The 26,915-nt window shown below is 40.4% G+C and overlaps 1 protein-coding gene across 3 annotated transcripts in view; it reads left to right on the top strand.

Annotated features, from left to right (window-relative positions):
* larp4b (La ribonucleoprotein 4B) overlaps nucleotides 1-26,915 on the top strand; it is a 131,243-nt gene that overhangs the window by 66,086 nt on the left and 38,242 nt on the right. For all 3 annotated transcript variants that reach the window (XM_041184386.1, XM_041184385.1, XM_041184387.1), the window contains exons 5-13: nucleotides 1,018-1,108; nucleotides 2,512-2,648; nucleotides 2,728-2,831; nucleotides 3,932-4,042; nucleotides 6,507-6,560; nucleotides 6,660-6,863; nucleotides 17,424-17,533; nucleotides 20,909-21,157; nucleotides 21,613-21,658. In XM_041184386.1, the coding sequence (XP_041040320.1) occupies nucleotides 1,018-1,108; nucleotides 2,512-2,648; nucleotides 2,728-2,831; nucleotides 3,932-4,042; nucleotides 6,507-6,560; nucleotides 6,660-6,863; nucleotides 17,424-17,533; nucleotides 20,909-21,157; nucleotides 21,613-21,658 (1,106 nt within the window). The remainder of the gene's footprint in view (nucleotides 1-1,017; nucleotides 1,109-2,511; nucleotides 2,649-2,727; nucleotides 2,832-3,931; nucleotides 4,043-6,506; nucleotides 6,561-6,659; nucleotides 6,864-17,423; nucleotides 17,534-20,908; nucleotides 21,158-21,612; nucleotides 21,659-26,915) is intronic.

Genomic DNA, 26,915 nt, shown 5'->3' with positions numbered 1-26,915 from the left:
TTTATGTTCACTTCAAACTAAAATGAACAGCAAAAGGAATGCATGGAGCACACTGGCCTCAATGCTCTCCTTGGTAACATATACCATATGGCGATTACTTACACGACATGGTTATGCTTAAGTTTCTTCTTTCCAGGTTACAATCTAAATTAACCTTTTGAAAAGACAGCTTGGCGCCATAAATAGTATGATGTCATTGCGTGTGCATGGATGTATTGCTGATTTCAACCATTGCACGTCGTCTCGAATTGTTGGTGCAACTTCTTGCCCTTCAACACTTGCACACTTCACTTAATTAACCTGAGATAATTAATTCAAATGTTAGGGGGCACTATTCTGATTAACTTCAAATATTTTGCTGGGGCAAGCTTTTTGGTTGAGTTTTTCAGTTCTCGATTTGTATCTCAAATGTGTACTGCTGTTTGAAAAGTTTTTTTTGTAGGCTTTCATCTTGATGAATAATGCTGTGTCATACATGGGAACATATTTGAAGTTTAATCCACAGCAGTCTGTCTGTTTCTTTTATTTTTCCCTAAAAACGACAGAATTCAACATAATTGTGCAAGCAGTAGTCTGGGGTGTCATGCCCTATTCCCTAGTGAGTTAGTACTTGTTATTTATTCAATTGTTTCACCATATTTAAATGTTATAGTTTTCTGTTACTTCCGTTCAGACTTTTTCCTTTAATTTCCTTCGAGACATTTTAAGTTTTTATTAGCCTTTGAAGTTAAATATGTAGTAAAATTCCATCCTAATGCAACTTGTAACTGGCAGACTTTTGCACAGACTAGTTGCTGTATTGGATTGCCCCTCCTGGTAGGATTTTAATTTGTAAATTTGCTTTGTAACATTGGATCCTGCACTCCTGTAATTTACCTGTTTGCTGTCAGTGAAAGCTGAACAATGAACCTGGATGGGAGAGATTAATGAGTTGCACTGCATTAGACTAATTTAAAGTCTGATGATGTGTGCAAGTGCATTTTCCTGGAGAAACTGTTCTTTTGGGTTTTTTTTAAGGAGGAGATCAGACACTATTGGAACAAGAGACAGTTGGTCAAGAAGACCTTCGAGAGCTGCTGAAAAAGACACTGGAGTTCTGTTTGTCTCGGTGAGTCCTGAGTTGTAATTTTTCTGAATTTTGCTTTGATATAAAATTTATCTAATGTTCAAGTCATCTCTACTATTGCAGATTTTCCCCATAATCTTGCTAAAACAACAAACTTTCAATATCTCAAAAGTGCTGTATAAATTGTGCATATAAAGCTTTCATGAAATATCTTAAATTGCCAGAAATCACATTAGTGATGGATATTTCATGCTTAGACATCTAACATTGTGGACAAATACATGAGTGGATATACCCAAACCAATTGTGTCACCCCTATTTTTAAGAAAAAAGCCTGCAAGCTTAAGAATTTTCTCCTCCCCAGAACCTGTTGGAAGCTTACAGATTTTAAATCCATAAACAAAAAGATCCTGAAGATAGTACAAGTTGGAGAATGAGGGCTGACTGTAGGTGGAGGGGTAGCAATGACTGGCTAGAAGCTCCAGCAAAGTTCTGGCTGGTACATCTGAATGCAGACATGACCAATCATGTATTCATCAAATGTGAAAGCCAAACCCAGTTCACCACCTATCTCAATTCTGCATGTGTTATGTCAAGGGACTGTGATTAGAAATGCTTGCTTATGTTCTTTATTCTCCTAAGGTCAAGGCTCTAGACGTTAATTGTGCCCAATTTCTGTCTTGATTCAGATGAATAACCAGGAATTGATCTGTTTGGTTAATTACTGTCAAGTTATAACTTTACCATCCAGTCAGAGGAGCTAAGGCTTTACCCTCTACTTTGAAATGGCTTGCTAGAGCATTTTAAGCAGGTATTTGGGCATAGGGTAGCAATGTGACTTGAGACATCGGGGGGGGCGTCATCCCAGTCCTTGTTCTAGTCGTTCCAGGTAAGGTCCCATAACTCAGTTAAAGCTAATGGCGGTGGAACCAGCGAATTTTGGTAGTGGTGGTGAGACACTTAGAACCTTGGGACAACAACTGTTTGCAGAATCTCACAGTGCAGAAGATGCCCTTTGGCCCATCGAGTCCGCATCAACACGTGAGAAACACCTGACCTACCTACCTAATCCCATTTACCAGCACTTGGCCCATAGCCTTGTGGAGGTGGAGGATCTTTGGGAAACAGGACTTGTGTTTCCTTCAAACACACATGAGGAAGGAAATAGGAAGCCACCTTGTGTTCTTTTCCCTTGTCATGTTGCCCATTGAAATTGAAAAAGGGAGTCTCTTCCAAGCATCTCTTGAAGGTGCAGGACCACACGGTGTGGAGGAATGAAGAGGACCGCCCTTTGGGCAGGTGGTCACCAATACATCTAGGTGTACAAAACTTGAACATTACTGTTTAAAATTTACAGACTTGAGGAACATAAATTTATACCCATTTCTAAGTTCTAATTGAAAATCTGGTTGTTCACATTAAATTGTCTTTTTTTTTCCCCCCAGAGAAAATCTGGCCACTGATATGTACCTGGTCTCCCAAATGGATAGTGACCAGTATGTGCCAATACTGACTGTAGCAAATCTTGACCATGTGAAGAAGCTAAGCACCGATGTGGACCTGATTATTGAAGTTTTGAGATGTAAGTTTGCGTTGCATTCAATATAAAAAGCAGAATTTTGAAAAGGATTATTGCTGAAAATATCCTGTAATTTATTTAGCATTGCCTTTGGTCCAAGTGGATGAAAAGGGAGAGAAAGTCAGGCCAAATCAAAACCGCTGCATTGTAATTCTACGGGAAGTACCAGAGTCAACACCCATTGAGGTAAGAACTAAAAAAACTTATTTAAAGTAACTCCTTTTCAGTTGAATGTGAAAAATTTTAACTTTTGAAGATATGCACAATTTGTTTATCAAAATTGGAACCCAGAAGTTAGTCTAAGATCCAGTGCAATGACAAACAAGCAGATCCAGCATAATTTACGTAAGCAAGATCTTCAGGAACATTAACAGCATAGTCTGCAGACAGAAGACTAAGCTGATCTATTAAATCAAGATCTAACTGTTTGGTCTCAAGTCCTGCAATGATGACCTCTTGCAAGCAGATCCATGAGAGGAATCCAGGATCTTTGTTAAACTTGTATATTAGTACTGTAATAATTACACAATTTTTGAAGAAATGAACCGCACCTGAACAAATACACTCTACTGGGAATAATAGCAGGCTGGTGAATATTTTAGTTCAGCTGGATAAAGGCAGTTCTACTTGGCATAAATAGCATTTAGCTTGTTCCAGATGTTATAGTTCCACAGTATCCAACCCCTGTAGATAATGTGTTGAAGGTCTAATTGGAACAAAACTCAAGATTTAGCGCTTGCTACTTATTAGGTTAAAATGGTTTTCCTACATTTTGAAAAGTCTTTTCTCCCTTTTGCTAGGCAGCAGTATTCAATAAATCATGATCATCTTAAACCACAGAACGGTTCCTTCGACCATAATTGAAGACTTGATCTCCAAGAATTTGGATTTTTGATCCTAAACTTTTTGAAACTAGTTGACATAAAAGGATAATCGTACAATGAACATAACAGTGGTTTTGTTTGTTGCTGTAACTACTGCTGTGCAGACTTGTCGGCTCTCCTATTTTGTCGAATTCTGTACCCATGTAATTATGTAAATTGACTTGAGCCAGTTATTGCTCCACTACTGGCACACTAAATGAAGAAATCGGTGTAAGGGCAGTGCTAAGTGTAGGCTACATATGTGCTTCTCCCCCAAGTGGTTGGGATTAAAATGAGGTGCATATTCTTGAGTATTTGGACAGGAACTGTGTCCTTTTTTTGGGAGAAATTAATGTTTATAGGTAGAACCTCCCTACATGAAATATGTACGTACCATAATCAACCAGCTGATTCTTTTTCCAGGAGGTAGAAGCACTCTTCAAAGGAGAAAATTTCCCAAAGTTCATGAGTTGTGAATTTGCCTACAATGACAACTGGTTTATCACCTTTGAATCAGAGGCTGATGCACAACAGGTAAAGCCAGTTATTCTTACCAATATTTTGTAGGGCTTTTTATTGGTTTAATTACTTGTACATCTGCACATGCTTCCAGGACAGCACTAATTCATTGACTTATAAGATTCTTTTAAACTTTGGTTGTGTCTTGACCAATTGCATTTTGACTTCTGGGATCCAGGTTGAAAATGAGCCGAGCTTGAAGGCACAAAAGTCACGTGTGTTTTTTGTGATGACTGTATGTAGAATACATTTGGGCTATTTCGATCTAGTTGAAAGTAAGTCTACAGCACAACGATTGAACAGAAAAGGTAGACAAAGGTGGCTGTAAAAAGTTGGAATGGAGTGATACTAGGCAAATGCAGTAGAGGGTGCTCTTTGAACTGAGATAAATAAGCACTTCATTCTGCATCAATATGTACTGTGCCTTACTAAAAAGTGCTCAATGTTGACATTGGGTGCTTGATATGAAATGTCTTTAATCTTCTGGAATTAAAACCTGTAGTATTACACAAAAGGAAATTGCAAAACAATTAAATGTCCCCACTTCACCCTAAAATCTGTAACGGTAATTACAAAGCCTTTTGTAAGTTTAAAATATAAACAATCCTTTGAACCATTTTAACTTCAAGAATAAATAACCTGTAAATATAATTGTTGATCTTTATTTTTGTTTACAATAATGTTTCCATTTGCACCATTTATAAGAAGTTTTCCAATAATGAACTAAGCTTAATTTCAATTTCAAATATTTATGTCTTTAAATATAACAATATGGAAATTGAGTTGACACCTGAGAAATAATCAGATGATCCTGGCTGAATGACTGTTAGCAGAGTATGCTGAGCTTGTTTGTGATTGTGAACGCATCTTGTTAACTTCACTGAGCCAGTTTGCCCTTTAGTTAAAACTTCTGCTTAAGTTTTCCTGAAGTAACGAGAACTTCACGTATAGCTGGTGGCGAAGCTTCTGAAGGTAATAGTTTTGGATTGTACACTCAAAACTGTATTGAATATATTGGTAGGGCATATGTTCTGTGTGCAGCCCTTTTTTACTGAACAGGACTTCATCTGGTGCATAGGATACATTGTATATCATTTGCAAAATGCACTGCAGTGACGAGCCAAGGTTCCCTCAACAGTACTTTGCAAACCCATGACCTCTGCCCAAATAGAAGGACAAGGGCAGCAGACACAGGGGAAGCTCCCCTCCAAGTTGCACACCATCCTGTCTTGGGGCTAACACCCAGTAAGAGTGAAGGAACAGTGATAAACTTGGAACCCCATCCCTGACAGCACTTGTGGCTGTACCCATGCCACATGTATTGCAGCAGTTCAAGGCAACAGCTCACCACCACCTTAACAAGGACAGTTAGGGATGGGCAATAACTGCTGGCCTTGCCAGTGATGCTTGTACCCCATGGAGGATTAAAAAAAAACACTGGATAACTGTGCTCCCAGCAGTGTTTTGCTATGCATGGAAAAGTTGTTTTCATTGTGTGATCAATACCTTGAGTTATTTGTGGCTACACTGCTAAATTTATATATCTAATCAGCAACCTACTTTTTCTTTATTATTCATTCACATTGGGTTTCGCTGGCTGGACCAGCATTTATTGCCCATCCCTAGTTGCCCTTGGGAAAGTGGTGGTCAGCTGCCTTCCTGAACTGCTGTAGTCCTTGTGGTGCAGACACACCCGCAGTGCTGTTAGGATGAGAGTTCCAGGATTTTGACCCAGTGACAATGAAAGAATGAGATATATTTGAGTCAGATGGTGAGTGACTTGGAGAGGAACTTGCAGGTGGTGGTGTTCCCAACGATCTGCTGCCCTTGTCCTTCCAGGTGGTAGTGATCGTGGGTTTGGAATGTGCTGTCTAAGGAGCCTTGGTAAATTCCTGCAGCACATCTTGTAGATGGTACACACTGCTGCTACTGTGCATCGGTGGTGGAGGGAGTGAATGTTTGTGGATGTGGTGCCAATCAAGGGGACTGCTTTATCCTGGACGGTGTCCAGCTTCTTCAGTGTTTTAGGAACTGCACTCATCCAGGCAAGCGGGGAGTATTCCATCACACTCCTGACTTGTGCTTTGTGGACAGATGGTGGACAGGCTTTGGGGAGCCAGGAGGTGAATTAATCGTTGCACGATTCCTAGCCTCTGATCTGCTCTTGTAGCCACAGTATTTATATGGCAAGTGTGGTTCAGTTTCTGGTCAATGTTAACCCCCAGGATGTTGATAGTGGGGGATTCAATAATGGTAATGCCATTTAAATATCAAGGGGTGGTGGTTGGGTCCTTTCTAATGTGAAACTTTCTAATTTAAGTGGAATAGCAATCCTACAGTAACACTACAGTTGACATTTTAACTGAAGATTCGTATACATTTCTGTAGTTTATCCTTAATCACTGCACCAGATTTTTAGTGTTAGAAAATGATTGGCTAATTTTTGATTATGCTCTGACATGCCACCTCTTTTGGCCAGGCTTACAGATACCTTCGAGAAGAAGTAAAAACCTTCCAGGGGAAGCCTATAAAGGTAAAAATTGAATAATGCTTGAACACTGATTTAGTTACTTGATTCTTTCAACAGTGTACTGTCAAGTCTCAAGTTGAATGGACTATTTTTTTGTTGCAGGCAAGGATTAAAGCAAAGCCAATGGCTATCAACACTTTTCTACCAAAGAATGGTTACAGACCTCTTGATATGAACCTATACACTCAGCAGAGGTACACATCATTTTATGTGCCTCCAATATACAGCCCACAACAGTTTCCACTTTATAGCCTCCTTACTCCTCAGTCCTGGTCTGCAACCCATAGCTACCTGGATCCTACATTGGTAAGTGTGATGTTCTTGAAATTTTTCAAACTGTTGATCATTTCATCACTTTTAAAATTGATCTTGCTGTGCTCATAGTATGCAAATTGTGTGATAACTATTGACCTTTTTAGAATTCTCTTGAATTTATTGTGCCTTTTTATTTGACAAAAGTTATAAAAACCCGTAATAGAATTGTTCTTGCAAAATAAGGCCTCTAATTTCTGCTTTTATAAACTTGTGATTGCTTAATGCTGACTATTGAAGAACATTAGAGCTACTTAAACACTTGGTTTTGAAACTTTCTTTAGGAAGGTAGAGCATCTGAGTTTTATTACAGAACCGATCCATTATCCATAGAGGATATGGTATCATTTTTCTGACTTGATATATTTTGGGAGAAAGTTGTTTTGTCCTTTGGTTTCACATGATGGCCTATTGTTCACTAGCTGGAGGGACAGGTAGATAATTTGCTGCTTGGTCTCCATGTGCTGTGAACAATTTTAATTTAAAAAAAAGCCTTCAATTGTTTAATGCTTCCATTCCATGCAGCACTTCTTCACAATGCGCATGTGGCCTCCATCCAAATGTCTGCGATTCAGCTCTGAACCAGACACTGGCAAGGACATTGGTGACTCATTCGGGGGAAGGTCAGAGGCACATAGTCTCTCCATTAGTCGCTTGACTTGAGCTTGGGAACCTCCCCACCAAACAGCAGCATGTTAATACACAAATATATTGGGGGATTAAGCTCAGGACTTTTCTGTTTCCCTTAGTTTACAGTGCACATGTTACACATTTATCTTGATTAGTTCAATTTTGAGCCAAAAGTGTAGGCATACTTACCAATTCAAATCTTTTGAGAGTTTCTGCCAGCTTTAATTTCTTCACTTCGGTAAAGTTTTTGTATCACACCAGATGCGAAGGCATTCGAATATGGTTTCTGGGGGCAAGGTCTTAAGCGATTTTTGGCCAGTTTCCTACATTACAACGATGACTGTATTTCAAAAGTGCTGAGTTTTGAGACATTCAGAGATCGTGAAAGACGCTAAATAAATCCAAGTCGTGTTGTTTGCTGTCTAGGTGGAAAAAGTCCTAGCTTCCAAATTTCTATAGAACTGTGCATTGGCAGCATTGCTAACCAAGCAGCTTGCTACTTGGAAGACCTGAAAAACATGTCTTTGGATACGGATTTAAACCTAGAATTGTCTCCAAGCTTATTTCACTTTGTTATTTGGTAAACATGCTTCAAATAGTCCACCTGCAATTTTTATCTTCAGGACTGCTTGAATTGATTGATTATTGATTGACTTGCTCAGTTGTTTGTCCGCCTCTACAGAAATTGGCAGATGTAATTAACGCAGGGCATTGAATGTAAAGAAGTCCAGTCAGAATGCAGTTTCTATTGTGTGGTTTGAAAGACAACTTGATGGGTCACTCTCCCACTTTCCCAAGAAATACGGCTGTGCTTCTTACCTGTATTCTTCAGAACCTTATCTAGTTTTTGATATCAAAGTCCTATTCAGTGCATTGCTAGTGAGTCAATTAACTGTAACAGAAACATGGAAATATTAGTTTGTTGGCAGCCGAGTGGCCCTGTGGCAGCTGCCAAGTTGTAAGATGACAGCACAGATGAATACCCAGATACAAAAAATTAATACTACATTATCTGCTTATTTGAAGGTAGAACTGCAGTTTGCTTGCTGATAGATTAATATTGACTAGTAAGCTAAGATGGATGTTGCACAATTAATGAAAACTATGTCAGATAGAAACAGTTTTCTTGGATATCGTAAAGCAGTGCAACTCTCCTTTCTTTGCATAACACAAAGATAGCAAACTTAGCTATTAATTCGAGGCTCTTGGTTTAAAGGATCAGGGAAATTTATATTTCTGGTTGCATCTTGAGAGACTTGAGGTGCATAGAATCCATAGCGTGGTTTTGCTTTATTGTAGGGAGTGGGCTCAAGTAAGTTATTTATCTCCCTGTTTTGCCTTTGATCTGTCAACTCCAGTGTGCGTTCTGTACTTCATTGATTTCAAAATATTCTTATTCTAATTCTCAAAAAGCTGTCTGAATTAAACTAAAAGTTCTGCCTTAATACTTGCTGCCTCATTGTGACATTTCTTAGACATGCATAATTTTGCTTCTCTTGTATCCTGCGTTCCCATAATAATCATTTTCCACTCTCTCTTGCCTTTGCATTAGTGCACATGATCTTGAGTTTCAATGACCACTGAGTGAATTTGATTCCCACTCCATTTACTAAGGTGCAGTCCAACCTAGTTGTGCACTAGTATGAGTCACTATTGCTTCACTCCAGGAAAGGCAGTCATAATAGTGGCCTGCTATTAAATTGTCTTGCCATTCATGCCTCTTGAGTGCAAAATCCAAATTTAGTTAAATTCACTTCCATGAGTTGGGCACCTTTTGAAGATGGATCGGTTAACCCTTCCGAATGGCAATTCATGTCAGCCTTGAAGCTATGGCATTTACTTTTCTTTGCAAATTTTCAATAGTATATCCTCCATTTTCTTAATAACAGGGATAAATCGAAAGATACAAGCAGACGGTGCGGTAGTTATACTGGTAGCCCCTTATATTAGTCCTTCAAACTATGTTTCTTCAACCTCACCAGAACTAATTGGAAGATCCTGCTGCATCCACAAGGGATCTATTCAAATTGAAGTAGAATATCACATCCAATTACCTAATTATTGAAGTCAGCTGTTGGATCAGGGTTTCCAATTGCTGTCTATAGGTACACTGACCAGTTCCCAAAGGGCATCTATTAAACCAAGTTGTTCAGTGGTCTACTAGGTCATTCTTAATTCACATGAAATGCACATTCTAGAACATTTCCAGCAGCTGTTTAATACTGGCTTAAAACCTAGTTTTACTGACAGTTGTATCCAAGAAAATATCGTTCATTTTATTTGATCCACAATATAATTGAAATTCTAAAATAGACACCTAGTGCTAAAACCTACTATAATGAACCACAACGGCATTTCCCCTAAGCCCAAGAGAAGCATTGTATTTTTTAGAAGATTTATTACGTTTTAAATTTTTTTTACCTTACCACTTCAATTTTATGTGGAAATGTGCATCTCATTTTCAAGACTTGGATAATGTCTCAATGTTTTTGCTATGTAAACATGTGTTTGGCTCCTACTAACTTGGAACAAAATGTAACAAAGATAAATCCATGTCCTAGAGCATGTTTTGCTATGAGGGTTGAATACCCAAAATTATAGTTTGTTAATGGGCCTCTACCCGTTGTTTACACCTGGCTTTGTCTTCTATCTGACAAAAGCCATCTCATTCCATGGCTTTTACAAATCTTTTTGAATGCCCCATGTCAGTACTTAACTAGCTTACAGTACTTAACTTCACATTGAAGATACCCTCCATGTTGTGTGGCACTAGCACTATGCTCAATGGGATAGCATCCGCAGTTTTTTGTTTTTATTTTAGATTTAGAACATATCCAGCAACTCAAAACTGGGCATTCATAAGGTGCCCTGAGCCATCAGCAGAATTGCATACAACCACAATTTGTAACCTCATGGCTTGGCATATGCCCCACTACTATTACCATCAAACCAAGAGATTAAACCTGGCTCAATGAAGAGTGCAGGAGGGCATTTCAGGAGCAGCACCAAGGATATCTAAAAATGAGGTGTCAACCTGGTGAAGCTATAACACAGGACTACTTGCATGCCTAAAGCGTGAGTGATAGAGCTAAGCGATCCCAGAACTAACAGATCAGATCTAAGCTCTACAGACCTGCCACATCAGTCATGAATGGTGGTGGACAATTAAACCACTCACTGGAGGAGGAGGTTCCGCAAATATCCCCATCCTCAATGATGGCAGAGCCCAGCACATGAGTGTAAAAGATAAGGCTGAAGTATTTGCTACAGTCTTCAGCCAGAAGTGCTGAGTGGATGATCCATCTCTGCCTCCTGAAGTCCCCAGCTTCACAGATGCCAGTCTTCAGCCAATTCGATTCACTCCACATGATAACAAGAAATGTCTGAAGGCACTGGAAACTGCAAAGACTAGAGGCCTTGGCTTGTGCTTCAGAACTAGCTGTGCCCCTAGCCAAGCTGTCCCAGTACTGCCATAACACTGGCATCTACCTGGCAATGTGCAAAATGCTTAGGTATGATCTGTCCACAGAGCAGGATAAATCCAACCTGGTCAGTTACTGCCCTAATAGTCTACTCTTGATCATCAGAGTGGTGGAAGGGGCCGTCAACAGCACTATTAAGCAGCACTTAGCATCAGTGAGCCGATTATTGCTCAGTTTGGGTTCTGCCAGGGACACTCCGCTCCTGACCTTATTACTGCCTTGGTCCAAACCTGGACAGAAGAGCTGAACTAGTGAGGTAAGAGTGACTGTCCTTGACACCAAGGTAGCATTTGACTGAGTATGACATCAAGGAGCCCTAGCAAAATGAGTTAAAAGAAATCTGGGAGAAAACACTCCTGGTTGGAGTCATACCTAGCACAAAGGAAAGATGGCTGTGGTTGTTGGAGGTCAATCAACATAGTCCCAGGATATCACTGCAAGAGTTCAGATGGTGTCTGAGGCCCAATCATCGTCAGCTGCTTCAACAATGACCTTCCTTCCATCATAAGGTCAGAAGTGGAGGTGTTCACTGATGATTACACAATGTTCGGTAGCATTCACAATTCCTCAGATACTGAAGCAGTCCATGTTCAAATGCAGCAAGACCTGGTTTGGACTGACATTGGGCACAAATATTACTTGCCCCTTAAGTGCCAGGCAATGACCATCTCCAGCAAGAGAATCTGTGGCATCACTATCGTTGAATTCCCCATTTTCAACGTCCTGAGGGTTACCATTGACTAGAAACTGAACTGGACTAGCTACAAGAGTAGGTCAGAGGCTGGGAATTCTGCGGAGAATAACTCACTCCTGTCTCCCCAAAGCCTGTCCACCATCTTCAAGGCGCAGGTCATGAAAGTGTTGGAATATTCTCCAAGCTCCAACAACACTTGAAGCTCAACACCATCCAGGACAAAGCAGCCTGCTTGATGGGCACCCCATGCACCACCCTCAACATCCCTTCCCTCCACTGTATCAGTGATGTATACCATCCACAAAATGTAATCCAGCAACTCACCAAGGTTCCATAGACAGCACCTTTCAAACCCGTAACCTCTACCACCTAGAAAGAAGCGGACAGCAGATGCATGGAAACATCCCCTGCAAGTTCCCCTCTAAGCTGCTCACCATCCTGACTTGGAAATATATCGCTGTTTCCTCCTGTTACTGGGTCAAAATCCTGGAATTCCTTCCCTAACAGCACAATGGGTGTACCTACATGGATTGCAGTGGTTCAAGAAGGTGGCTCACCTTCTCAAGGGCAATTGGGGGTGGGCAATAAAAATGCTGACTTAGCGATGGCCGCATCCCATGAAAGAAAAACAAATATCTGTCCAAAAGAATTAACAGGAGTAGGCCATTCGGCCTCTCTAACTTGTTCCACCATTTAATAAGATCGTGGCTGATCTGGTGGTGACCTCAACTCTGCTTTCCTCTCTACCTCATATAACCTCAGATTCTTGATTAACAAGAGTCAATCTAACTCAAATTCAATGAACCTGCCGCCCCTGCTGTCTGGGGCAAAGAATTCCACATCCATGAATGAGTCAAAAAAAATCCCTCAATTTCTCATCTCCATCTTAAAAGGGAGACCACTTACTCCTAAACTGTGTCCCCTAGTTCTTGTCTCCCCTGAGAGGGGTAACACCCTCTCAAAATCCACCCTGTCAATTCCCCTTATGATTTTAGGTTTCAATAAGATCACCTGTCATTCTTCTAAACTATAATGGATACAGGCCAACATTTTTCCTCATAACCACTTCATTCTAGGAATTCAGTCGTGAACCTTCTCTAAACTGCTAATGAAATTATATCTTTAAGGAGATCAGAACTGTACAGTTGTGTTCTCACCAATGCCCTGTGCAACTATAACAAAACTTTGTAACTTTTATACTTGTGTTTTGGAAGGGGAGGGGTAGTAAACATTCCATTTGCCGTACAATTTTTTTTTTCGTTCATGGGATGTGGGCGTCACTGGCTCAGCCAGCGTTTATTACCCATCCCCAGTTGGCCTCAAGAGAGCATTTAAGAGTCAACCATATTGCTGTGGGTCTGGAGTCACATGTAAGCCAGACCAGGTAAGTATGACAGATTTCCTTCCCTAAAGGACATTAGTGAACCAGATGGGTTTTTATGACAATGGGCAATGGTTTCACGGTCATCATTAGCCCAGTGAAAATACCATTACATTATTGCCAGTGGCTGTACCTGACTTTGTGATTCATGTGCCACAGACCTGTGCCAGAGCTCTGGAATCTCTTTTTATAATATGCTGCTTTTCTATTTTTCCTGCCAAAATTGACAAGTTCACATTCTCCCACTTAGAGGGCACAAGTGACATCCTGGAATTAGCTGTAAATCAGGAGATGGAAGGATGAAAGGATGGAAGAACTCGGTGAAAATTACAATCACCAGGGAAGTAGTATTGAGCAAATTGTTGGGGCTGCAGACTGACAAATCCCCAGGTCCAGATAGACTTCACCCTGAGATCTAGAAAGAAGTGGCTAGTGAGATAGTTGATGCATTGATTTTAATTTTCCAAAATTCCCCAGGTTTGGTGAAGGTTCCATTAGATTGGAAAATAGCGAATGTAGCTCCTTTTTTCAATGAGGGAGAGAGAGAGAAAACAGGAAACTTCAGCCAATTGGCCTAATATCTGTCATAGGGAAAATGTTAGAATCTATTATTAAAGACGTAATAACAAGACAGAAAAATTCAAGGCAATCAGGCAGACTCAACATGGTTTTGTGAAAGGGAAATCATGTTTAATGAACTTATTGGAGTTCTTTGAAGAAGTCACATGTGCTTTGGATAAAGGGGGATGTACTGTACTTAGACTTCCAGAAGGCATTTGATAAAGTGCCACATCATAGGTTATTGCAAAAAATAAAAGTTCCTGGTATGTAGGGGATGGATAGAAGATTTGCCAGCTAACAGGAAGCAAAGTTGGCATAAATGGGTCTTGTTCTGGTTGCCAGAATGTGACGATTGGTGTGCCATGGGGATCAGTGCTGGTGCCTCAATGTTTTATAATTTTATATAAATGACTTGGATGAAGGGACCAAAGGTATGGTTGGTAAATTTGCTGATGACACTAAGGTAGGTGGGAAGGTAAATTGTGAAGAGAATATTAGTGGTATGGATAGGCTAAGTGGAGTGGGCAAAGATCTGGCAAATAGAGTATAATGTGGACAAATGTGAAATTGTCCATTTTGGCAGGAAGAATAAAAAAGCTTATTATCTAAATAGAGATTGCAGAGCTCTGAGATGAAGAGGGATCTAGGTGTCCTTGTGCATGAATCACAAAAGACTAGTATGCAGGTACAGCAAGTAATTGGGATAGCTAATAGAATGTTACCATTTATTGTGAGGGAAATTGATTACAAAAGTAGAGTTTATATGCTTCAGTTGTACAGGGCACTGGTGAGACCACGTCTGGAGCATTGTGTACAGTACTGGCCTCCTCATTTATAGAAGGATGTAAATACATTAGAAGCAGTGCAGAGAACATTTACTAGACTAATACAGGAACGGGCGGCTTGTCTTATGAGGAAAGGCTGGACAGGTTAGGCTTGTATCCACTGAATTTAGAGTAAAAGCTGTCTTAATTGAAACCTTTAATATCTTGAGGAGCCTTGAAAGGGTGTATGTGGACCGGATGTTTCCTCCTGTGGGAGAATCTAGAACTAGGGATCACTGTTTAAAGATAAGGGGGCGCTCATTTAGGACCAAGATAAGGAGAATTTTTTTCTGAGGGTAGTGAGTCCTTGGAACACACTTCCTCCAAAAGGTGGTGGAAGCAGAGTCTGAATATTTTTTAAGGCAGACTTAGATTCTTGGTTAAAAGAGGGTGAAAGGTTATCAGGGGTAGGCAGAAATGTGGGGTTCAGGTTACAATCAGGTCAACCATGATCTTTTTGAATGGCGGAGCAGGCTCAAGGGACAACTCCTCCTAATTAACCCTCTTAAATTGATAATGTTTTGGAAAAAGGGACATCAAGGGGTATGGAGAGAGAGCGCAGGAATATGGCATTGAGGAAGGATCAGCCATGATCATATTGAATGGCGAATGAGGCTCGAAGGGCCAAATGGCCTACTCCTCCTAGTTTCTATGTTTGTATGTTCATGTTATACTGCATCTGCCAAATTTTTGCACACTAATTTAAACTATCAGTATCCCTTTGCAGACGCCATGTCCTTTTCACAATCTATTACCTACCTGTCTTTGTGTCATCATCAAATTTAGCAACCAATCATTTGGTCCCTCCATCCAAGTCATTGATGTAAATTGTTAAATAGTTGAGGCCCAGCACTGAACTCTGTGACACTCCCTAGTTATAGCCTGCCAAGCCAGAAATTTTACCCATTTAACCCTGCTCTGTTTGCTAATCAATCCTCTATCCATGTTAATGTGTTACTCCCTATACCACGAGCTCCTATTTTGTGCCTTTTGATGTGGCAAGTGCCTTTTGGAAATCCCAAGTACATCACATCTACAGGTTCCCCATTATCCATGTTGCTTGTTACTTCCTCAAGAACTCTAATAAATCCGAAAATGTGATTTTAAATTGCATACTTCGGATAGTTCTGCCAGAAAAGGTTAGAAGAATTAAAACCTCTTCTAACTCCTGGGTAACTATTGTAAAGATCCAGACTGACCCCATGGGACAACCCCCCCACCCCCGGACATCCCCCTTTCACAAAACCACATTTGCTCTGCCTGATTACATTAAGATTTTCTGAGTTCCTGCTATAACCTCAATAGATCCTAGCGTTTTCCCTATGACAGATGTTAGGCTAACAGGCTGGCAATTTCCTGCTTTCTGTTTCCCTCCTTTCTTGAATAGAGGAGTTACATTTGCTATTTTCCAATCTGATGGGAGAATCGAGGGAATTTTGGAAGATTGCAACCGATACATCTACTATCTCAGCCGCTTGGTTTAGACTGTAGGGCGCAAGCTATCTTGTTGAGAGGTTCTGGTACTTTTTTTTTCAGGACCTTGTCCTGGCAATTGCTTTAAGGTCCTTTTTACTATTTGATTTGCAGGTACTTTTGGGATGTTTTTTGTCTTCTACAGTAAATACAGACACACAGTATGTGTTCAACGCTTCAGCCTTTTCCTTTTTCCCATCACTAATCCTGCTCACTAGAGTACCAGCACTCCCTTTAGTTACTCTTTTCCTTTTTAAATACTTGTTGAAACTCTTACTGCCTGTTTTTATATTTCTAGCTAGCTTTCTCATTCAAATTTCTCCATCCTCGTTTTTTTCTCCGGTTTTAAACCCTGGCTAATCTTATTTACTGATGACTGCAGATTTGTATGCTTTTTTTTCTTTTAATTTGATACTACATAAGCCACTGATGGTGCCTCCATTCTCATTGAGTTATGAAATACCTCCTTAAACATCTGCCAATGCTTCTCTACTGTCCTATCGTTTAACCTAATTTCCCTGTTCACTTTAGCTGTGTCTTCACACCCTTGTAATTGCCTGTTTAAAACACTTGTCTTAGGCTCTCCTCACACCTTCAAACTGTGTAATTCAGCCATGTTATGATTACTGCTACCTGAAAGCTGCTTCGCTGTGAGGTCATTAATTACTTTTGTTTTATCGCACATTACCAGGTCCAGTATGACCTCTCTGGCTCTAGAATATACTGAAAACGCTATGAATTCATCTCCCAGGCTACCTTTCTGATTTGTTTAATCTATATGTAGATTAAAATCACACATGTTTATTGCAGTATCTTTCTTCTTAACCCTGTAAGCCACATGACTTGGTTGTTAAGACAATGTGTTGTAGTAATGGCCAAAGCAGTGCATGCGCTAAACAGTGCGTGCGGAGCACATTCCTGTGGGAAATTGCTGTCTCTTCCATAACTTTTGTTTATAACCATTTTTTAAGTTAGCAAAGTAACTCGATTTATTCAACAGCCCTTTTTTATTCAGTTTATTGCTCAAATCTTTCTCAAAATCCAAACAGGTTCTATTCACTGGATTGCTCATGCCTACAAATATATTTGCCCTCCAAGATTTTGTGGGTTTGTGCAACATGCCCTATATTCTCAAAACCACATTAATTTGTCTTTATGGTTTTAGATGAAGTTGGAAAGTGCCTCATTGAAAGTACAACAGTGGTTTCCTGACTGCAAATTTATTAATCCATGCTTTTTGAACATTAAGATAATAGCATCTTTATTTCAATAATGGCATGACTTGGAACTCAGTTTGGCTTAAATTACCTAACCTGATTAGGAATCCACTCTTGAAACTCTATTACAATGGAAAAACATGCACAGGAATTTATGTACTTCCGGAATGTTCCTTTTGGATTTCACAAATGTAGAATTAACATTACACTGGATTTTTGATTTTCAACAATTGGGCTGTCATTTTTTTTTAAATATTATTCGCATATAACAGCATAAATTCAATTTTTGTAGGTATCTCCATTCCCAAATGCTGGATTCATAAATGGATTTACTGCAGCTCCAAACTTCAAATCTGCTACAGCCCCTTTGGCCTCACTCAGACAATATAATCCTAGAAACAGGTAAGATCTCAGATGATTTTAAAATAGGGTATCTAGATTAGAAGCAATTACAGCCTCCCTAATGTGTGGAGAGAAATACAAAAAGGAAAAGGGGCTGTTTCATAATATGCAAAAGGAGGAGGGGGAATCCTTTTATGTTTGCATCCTTTTTATTAATTACAGATATTCCTGGAGGCTTGGATTTTCTTTCCGACTGCCTCCCAAGGAGCCAAGAGTTGAGGAGAAAAGCAACTTAGGCAAGAATGGCTTAAGATCATTACAGTATTATGCACTACTTTGGATGTTAAGAATAAATATTTCCTTAAATCTCAGCTCCTTCACATTTGGGAACTTTTTCCAACACTTGTACCTTTTTTGTGGTATGGTCCGAACTGAGCACAATGCTCTAATTGTTGTGCAATCAGTACATTGTAAAACCTTACTATTTCTACAGATAGAATTGCTGCCACTCTGGCTGTATAACTGAGCATTTTAATAATTTTAAAATTTGAAACGATGTCTACACAGTGCGTGTTTGGGAGTAATAGTTCTAATTCATTTCACTCATTCTTTAATTATAATGTACAGTTTTCTGTGTACACAGTGCACTGTTTCAAATTCATGAAGTATTAAACTTCATTTTCCAAAATGGCTAACCATTTTGCAAAGCTTTCTAGTTGTTTCATTTCCATGGTTCTCCCCATTTGTGTTGCCACAGTATTTGAAATCCAAGTCATTTCTGTAGATTTATCTCGTTTTATTCAAAACCACTTAACATTTTACCTTCCGAATACCGGTTCCTATGTTCTTTTAAGACCATAAGACGTAGGAGCAGAAGTAGGCCATTCGGCCCATCGAGTCCACTCTGCCATTCAGTGAGATCATGCTGATCTGATAATCCTCAACTCCACTTTCCTGCCTTTTCCCCATAACCCTTGATTCCCCTACTGATTAAAAATCTGTCTACCTCAGCCTTGAGTATACTTAATGACCTAACCTCTACAGCCCTTTGTGGTGAAGAATTCCACAGATTCACTACCCTCTAGAGAAGAAATTCCTTCTCATCTCTGTCTTAAATGGGCAACCCCTCACTCTGAGATTTTACCCTCTGGTCCTCGACTCTCCCACAAGGGAGAAATAACCTCTCAACATCTACCCTGTCAAGCCCTCTAAGAATCTTATATGTTTCAATAAGGTCACCTCTCATTCTTCTAAACTCCAAAGAGTACAGGCCCAACCTACTCAATCTTTCCTTATGAGAAAAGCCCTCCATACCTGGGACCAATCTAGTGAACCTTCTCTGGACTGCCTCCGATGCCATTATATATTTCCTCAGATAAGAGGACCAAAACTGTTCACAGTATTCTAAGTGTGGTCTAACTAGTGCCTTGTATAGTTCTGCAAGACTTCCCTATTTTTATACTCCATCCCCTTTGAGATAAAGGCCAACATTCCATTTGTCTTCCCTATTACCTGCTGAACTTGCATGCTGGCCCTTTGCGATTCGTGCATGAAGGCCCCAGTTATGTTGTTGTAGTTATTATGCAGCTATGTCCCATTCTGAATTACTGAAGTTTTTAGTTTAAATGGAATTTTTTCTGTGAAACTTAAGATCTATGTCTCCCTTTTGTGAGAGTTATGCAAGTCAAAATAATAGCGATCATAGAGTTTTCATTTGGATATTCGGTCAAGTAATGGGTGTGTAAAATGTTTAAACTCTGGCTACTTAATCTGTGGGGTAAATTTCCCAAGTACAGTTTTACTGTTCCATATTTGGGTTGTATCTGGAGAGCATATGGACAGTGACCTAATGTCATTTTGGTGGTTGAAGATGTCACTGGTAGTAGGAGCAGCATAAAATGAAAACAATATCTCAAACCTTGGAGGTTTTTAGATTTCTTAATTCTATCATGGTATATTACAAATCTGATAACTAACCTAACAGATTTTATTTGTGTAATTGCATCAATGCTTTGACTTCAAAAATGGCAGAATTGCCAGTTCAAATAGGAAAGAACAGGGTCTTTCGGGTACCTGACAAGAGGCACTTTTGTTACATTAATGGAAATGAAAGCAGAGTGCATGAGCAGTTGTAGGTGGATGAACTGTTCTTTGTCATAAGCGTGCATAAGCAGAAGAAATCTAGCAATAGTATCACTCATCTTTTCAAAATATTTCAACAGTTCACTTGGTTCACATCTGAGCAATGCCTTTTTTCCTACAAGTAGCAATTAAGATAAGATGTAAAAATACACTTGTCTTGCATTTTTAAGATCTAACTCGGACTTCAGTGCATTTTTAGCTTGGTTATAATGTGGTCGGGCGCAAGTTGCGTAAGCACCAACTTCTAACAGTCTTAACATTGCAGTGATCATTAAGGTGGCATTGTACATAAGCTTCCAATATTCAGTGTTACAGAATTATGTGCTGCTGATTTTGAGTTAAGTTCCAGTAAGTAGTAGCAGCAGGATAAGGAAACCAGGTGCTTTCACATGGAGTTAGTCACTTAGACCAAACATTAGCAAAATGCAGAATGAGGAAGCTTAGGTGAGTGAAATTTGTAGTCTTGAGGGAATGTGGGTGTTTGCAGACAAGGCCACCATTTGTCACCCATTCCTAATTGCCTTTGAGAACCACTTCAATCCATGTGATGTAGGTACATCCACATTGCAATAATTTTGTGAAAGGCTCTGGCTATCCCACAGATCAATCTCGTTTCGTTAGACTATTGCTTTAAATGCTGTCCTTGTGCCAATAACAGATGGTCCACTCCAGTTTCCCATCTTTGACTGGGTTGTTCCTCTGCCTTTTGGTGCATCTAGTGCCTCTAGTATACCAAGTGAAGGGAGTTTTTTTTATTTTTAGCTCTGTAGGAAAGAAGTTAAATTGCTGGGCAATTATGCAGCTTTGGGTGGAGCCTTGTCTATCAACCTGCAATTGGCTATAACCTCATAAATACTTAATTAATGTGTGTTGAGGATGGGTTGACTCTTACGGCATTGGGTTGTTTCATCCTGCTGCAAGCAGTAATTCATGCAAGAGAGTTGATCTGAATCCTCAATGTGAGTAATGACCTTTGACTCTCAGATAAGTTTGGTTATTATTAGTGCAGGCCAGGACCAGAAATTATATAGGAACATGTTAATCTAGCTACAGCACCTCTCATACTCACCAGGCATGGAGTTTTCTATAGAAAATCCTCTTGATCCTCCAATTTTGCACTGTCTACCAATAATCCTTTGTAGTATTTCCAAAATTGCGTTGGCAGCAATGTACTCTATCCTGTGGATTTCAATGTTTTAAATCTTCCTATAACTGGTTTTGTCGTCACTATTTGTGGTCTTAAAATGATTGGCCTTCCTCTAGATATGCATAATTAATTTGCACTTCTCATAGGAACCACAGCAAATCCCATCTACGCCCCACGTTGCCGAATACAGATCGTGGACCAGGACTTTTAGAGAGCCCAACGATATTTAATTTTTCTACGGACCGTCTATTGAATGGTGTTCGAAGTCCTCAGATGCGACCGGCTGGACCCAACAGGACACGGATCCATAACAATGCAGGTTATAAGAGAGATTTTGGGATTGGAAGGTCAGAACAAATCAATGCTGATTCATCACCCAGCATGGGCCGAGGAAGGTGAGTCGAAATAGCTGAAATAAGAACATAACAGCAAGGATCGACTCCTTTCACCTTTCGTCAGACATCTTATTAAAGATGTTTAGCTAAATAAGATGTGATTATTGCTGTATAAGAAAATCTGAATTTACTGCTGGTCAGCCTGTGATTCCCTGCCATTTTGTCTTAGTTTGTCTTTTCATCCCTGTTCTTCCCTCTCCCATCTCCACCCCCCATCAAATATCATCCATATAAAATTTCCAGAATAAATGAGTGATTTTAAAACTCCTGAACGACAATGGGATGGATTGAGGGATCCAGGGAAGAGTAATTTGGCTAATTTGCTCTGTCAAGCAAAGCATGCCTTTAAAGATTGAACATTTATGATTGGATGTATAGAGGTGATAGAAACATAGGAGTTAGTGATTTGTTTTCCCTGAATATTAGTCTTTATGGAATTTTATTTTTTTATCCAGGAAGAATTCGTATGGATACAGGAAGAAAAGGGAAGACAAGTTTATGGTATGAAATTTTCATATTGAAGTTTTAAACATTGACTGTCATTGAGCTTTGATGTGGTCGAGCATTATGTAGTGCCACTATGTAAATCACAGCATCTTTATACTGCAGAAGGAGGCCATGCAGCATATCAAGTCTGCATTGGCTCTCTGAAAAAGCATTCTACCTCATCGCACTCTCCTTCCTTATCCCTGTAATCTTGCACATTTCTCTTTTCAGGTAGCAATCCAATTTCCTTTTGAATACCTAAATTGAAGCTGCCTTCATCACACTTTCAGCAAGCTTCACCAACCACTCTGGGTGAAAATTTTTTGCCCCTCTCCACGTTTACTTCTTTTGCCAATTTTTTTGAACCTGCGCCCTCTAGTTCTTGATGCACCCTCGAGTGGGAACTGTTTCTCACTATTTAGCCTGTCCATACCCTTCAGGATCTTGAATACCTCTATCAAGCCTCCTCTCAGCCGCCTTTTCTCCAAGGAAAACAGCCCCAACCTCTCCAATCTATCCTCATGGCTACAGTCCTTCTTCCCTGAAATCGTTCTCGTGAATCTCCTCTGTGTTCTCTCCAATGCCTTCACATTCCTTCCTCAAATATGGCGCCCAGAACTGGACACAGTACTCCAGATGAAGGCTAACTAGTGTCTTATGCAAGTTCAACATGACCTCCTTACCTTTTTACTCAATAACCCTATTAATAAAGCCTAAGATACTATATGCTTTATTAATTGCCCTCTCAACATGCCCTGCCATCTTCAATGACTTATGAGGCCCCTCTGTTCTTGCATCTGAATTAGAGGCTCTCCCTTTATTTTATACTCTCTTAACATACCTATCCTGCCAAAACAAATCACCTCGCACTTCTCTGCATTGAACTTCATTTGCCACTTGTCTGCCCAATCCACCAACATGTCTATGCCCTTCAAGATTATCCCTATCACAGTTGACAACGTTTCCAATCTTCGTTTCATCTGCAGATTTTGAAATCATGCCCTGCACACCACAGTCTAGGTAATTAATATATATCAGGAAGAGGAAGGGTCCCAACACTGACCCCTCCACTACAAACCTTCTCCAATCTGAAAAACAATCATTTATCATTACTCTCTGTTTCCTGTCACTCAGCCAATTTCTTATCCAAGTGCTTACTTTCCCTTCTATTCCATGAACTAGAATTTTGTTCACAAGTCTGTTGTGTGGCACTTTATCAAATGCCTTTTGAAAATCCATATATGCTACATCAACAGCATTTCTTTTATCACCCTCCTCTGTTACCACCTCAAAAAAAAACCTCCAAGTTGGTTAAATATGATTTTCCCCTAAAGAATCCATGGTGGCTTTCCTTAATTAACCTGCACTTGTTTAAATAACTGTTGATTTTATACCGTACTATAGTTTCCTATGTTTCCCTACTACTGAGGTCAAACTGACTGGCCTGGAGTTGCCAGCTTTATCCTTGCACCCCTTTGTGAATGTTACACCCTTGTACAGAGTTCTCTGGCACCTCCTCTGTGTCTAAGGAAGACTCCAATTTCCACTCTCTCTCTTCCTTCAGTACCCTCGGATGTATCTCATCCGATCCTTATCTATTTTAAGTAAAGATAGCCTTTCCAACACCACCACCTTCTCGATTATAAATTCTTCTAGTGTATCAGTTACCTCTTGTCTCACATTGGCCTGGGTAGTAAGTTGTTCCTTTGTAAAGACAGACTCATTCAACACTGCCACTATTTCTCCGGCCTCCACATGCAAGTTCCAGTTTTTGTCCTTAAATCAGCCCTACTCTTTCTTTTACCACCCTTTTCTTCTTATAGAGGACCTTGGGATTCCCTATTATGGTTGCTGCTAGTCTCTCTTCATGTACTCTCCTTGCTTTTCTTCTTAGTTTCTTCACTTCCCCTCTGGTCCTTCTATACTTAGCCTTATTCTCCATTGTGTTTACTACCTGACATATGTCGTACACGCACTTCTTCCTTTTCATCTTTACCTCCATCTCCCTTGACATCCAGGGTGCTCTGGATTTATTTGTCCTACCTTTCCCCTACAAGGGAATATACATTGACATTGCCTGCAATACTTTTTCTTTGAAGGTGGCCCATTGTTCAGCCATCGTCTTTTCTACCAACGTTTGACCCCGACTATCTCCACTTGGGCCAACATATTCCCCAGAACCAGGTCCAAAAGTGCATGACCTTTCATTGGACTGGAAACATAATGCTGTAGAGAATTATCTCGAACACATTCTAGGAACTCTTGTCTCCCATTATGATTACTCTACTCTTGCACCTCTCTGTAATTTCTTTAAAAATGTGTTTCTCCACATTCCTTCCACTAATTGGTGGTCTATATACTGCTCCAATCAATGTTATTGCATCTTTCCCATTCCTTACCTCTAGCCAGAGAGATTCTGTCCTATGGAACATCCTCTCTCCAGTACTGTAATGTCATCTTTAACCAATATTGCCTCCCCACCACCCAACTACTTTTCTCCCTTTCCTGTCTCTCCTAAACACCTTGTACCCAGAAATATTTAATGCCCAGTCCTGTCCTCCTATGAGCCAGGTCTCTGTTATAGCATTAATATCATAATTCCATTTGTTAGCCTGTGCCTGCAGTTCACCAATCTTTTTATCTCCGTGCATTCACATACATACGCATTTAGCCCTGATTTAGGCATTTTTTTTTTGCTTTCCTGCTTATCCTGACCCTATCTAATGACTTAGTGTTGCCTATTCTAATTCTATCAATCTCCCAAGCATTCTATTTACCTTGATGCAACTCTGATGCATTCTCATTATTAGTTCATACTTCACCTCTTCCCACTGCCAGTTTTTTATCCTGTGCACTCTGAATTTCCTCCCAGGTTCCCATCCCCCTGCCAATCTAGTTTAAACCCCCTCTGACAGCAGTGGCAAACCTCCCTGTGAGGACACTAGTCCCAACCTTGTTAAGATGTAACCTGTCCTCCTTGTACATGTCCCACCTGCCCCAGAATCGATCCCAATGCCTCAGAAATCTAAAGCCCTCCCTCCTACTCAATTTCTCCAGCCGTATGTTGAATTGCTCGATCTTCCTATCTTATGTTCACTAGCACTTGGCACTGGGAGTAATCGAGAGATTACTACTCTTGAAGTTCTGCTTTTTAATTCCCTTCCTAACTCCCTAAAATCTGCTTTCAGCACCTCATCCCTTTTCCTACCAATGACCTACCCTTTTCCTACCATGACCTCTGGCTGTTCACCCTCCCACAGCCACTCTCTAACGTCCTTGACCCTGGCACCAGGGAGGCACCATATCATCCTGAAGTCATGCCTCTGGCCACTGAAACGCTTGTCTGTTCCTTGAACTATGGAATCCCCTAAGACTATAGCACTTCCACTCCTCCTTCTCCCCCCTTGCTGTGCAGCTGTGCCATGGACTTGGCTGTTGCTGCAGTCCTCTGAAGAACCATCTTGCTCATCAGTATCCAAAATGGAAAAGCAGTTAGAGAGTAAGATAGCCTCAGGATTCCTGCAGTACCTGCCTGTTTCTCTTAGATACTATGGTGGTCACCTCTCTGCCCGTGTATTAATTAGCTGCACCTCTCTAAACGTGCTATCCACGTAATCCTCAGACTTATGGATGCATCAGTGACTCCGGCCACCGTTCAAGTTCTGTATCTCGGAGCTCAAGTTTCTGTATCTCGGAGCTCAAGTTTCTACAGCTGGTGACACTTTCTGCAGATATCGTCTTCAAGGGCACTTTGTGCCTGCATGACTTCTCACATCCCGCAAGATGCACATTCCACATGGCCGATCTGCACTGACACATCTTAAATCTTCATGTGAAGTATTTACTAATTTATTTTAATTATCTTAATTCAGAATAATTCCTATGTATTCTAGAATTTTATTGTGTTTGTTTATCTGTCTCGCCCCTTCTCGTTCTCCTTTAACTCTCCAACTCAGCGCTTGGTCCCTTCTTGCCCTCTCTTAACTCTGTGGCTCTGCTCTCGGTCTCGCCCCTTCTCGGGCTCTTTTAACTCTCCGACTCCGCTCTGAATGCTGGTTGCAGCTTATAGCCCTATGGTGTAACTCAACTATCCCATCTGAAACACAATCTGAACTTGAGAGGGGTGGAAGCAGTTCCAGTGGTTTGTGAACATTAATATGGTTTTGTCTCCAATGTGGTATGTGAAAGGTTTTGCACCACAGTTTCCAACCTACATTCCAATCAGCTTCACTATTTACTATCTGGAAACATTGAGCAGTGTTAATCTTAAAACTGCCGTCAGACAAGTTGCATAATAAAATAACATGGGTACGCTCCTTACGCTTGAAAGCTTCCTGCAGCTTTGACCTGACTATGAATTTGACCCAGAGAGGTTTGCTGAAATACTTGATTCCTTGCAAATGTGTGTGATGAGATTATAAATTTTCCAAAAGAAGCTTGCTTGTTAGTACACCTCTTGGTGTACTTTGATCCCTTTCCTTTAAGTAGTGTTACTTTGAGTACTCTCCAATCTTCTAGAATTTAGGGTCAGTTAAGATGTTAGAAATTTCAAAATGCAACTACTTCAGGGATCACATTGTATTGTCTCAAGTGTATGTAACCTTTTTAGCCATTTGGATTATGTCTGGCCCATAACTTCGGATCCAGAAGGTCGTACCTGGGAGATACCCTAGATAATGTGCTGTGGATGCCGCCGCAAAGGCTGCTTGAGTTCAAACTTTTGAGGGGCAATCACCTTGCAGCGGGAGACACCCAGGACTCCAATTCATATCCTGGGTGGCTCTGACTTTCTTACCAGAATAGTTACCTAAGAAAAGTTAGAAAAATTATAACCACTTCTAACTACTGGGTAACTGTAGTACCGACCCCTGACTATGAACATACGTATTAGGAGCAGGAGTAGGCCACTTGGCCCTTTAAGCCTGCTCTGCCATTCAATAAGATCGTGGCTGACTTGATTTTAACCTCAACTCCACATTCTTGCCTACCCCGATAACCTTTCACCCCTTGCTTATCAAGAATCTACCTAGCTCTGCCTTAAAAATATTCAAAGACTCTGCTGCCACCTTTTGAGGAAGTGTTCCAAAGACTCATAACACTCAGAAAATTCTTCTTCATCAGTCTTAAATGAATGACCCCTTATTTTTAAACAGTGACCCCAGCTCTTCCCCCCCCCCCCCCCCCCCCCCCCCACCACCACAGTTCTCGATTCTCCCAGAAGAAGAAACATCCTCTTCAGATTGACCCTGTCAAGACTCCTCAGGATCTCACC

Source organism: Carcharodon carcharias, chromosome 3, assembly GCF_017639515.1.
Source record: "Carcharodon carcharias isolate sCarCar2 chromosome 3, sCarCar2.pri, whole genome shotgun sequence".
In the NCBI taxonomy this organism is placed as follows: Eukaryota; Metazoa; Chordata; class Chondrichthyes; order Lamniformes; family Lamnidae; genus Carcharodon; species Carcharodon carcharias.
This window is presented reverse-complemented; position numbering and strand designations above follow the sequence as displayed.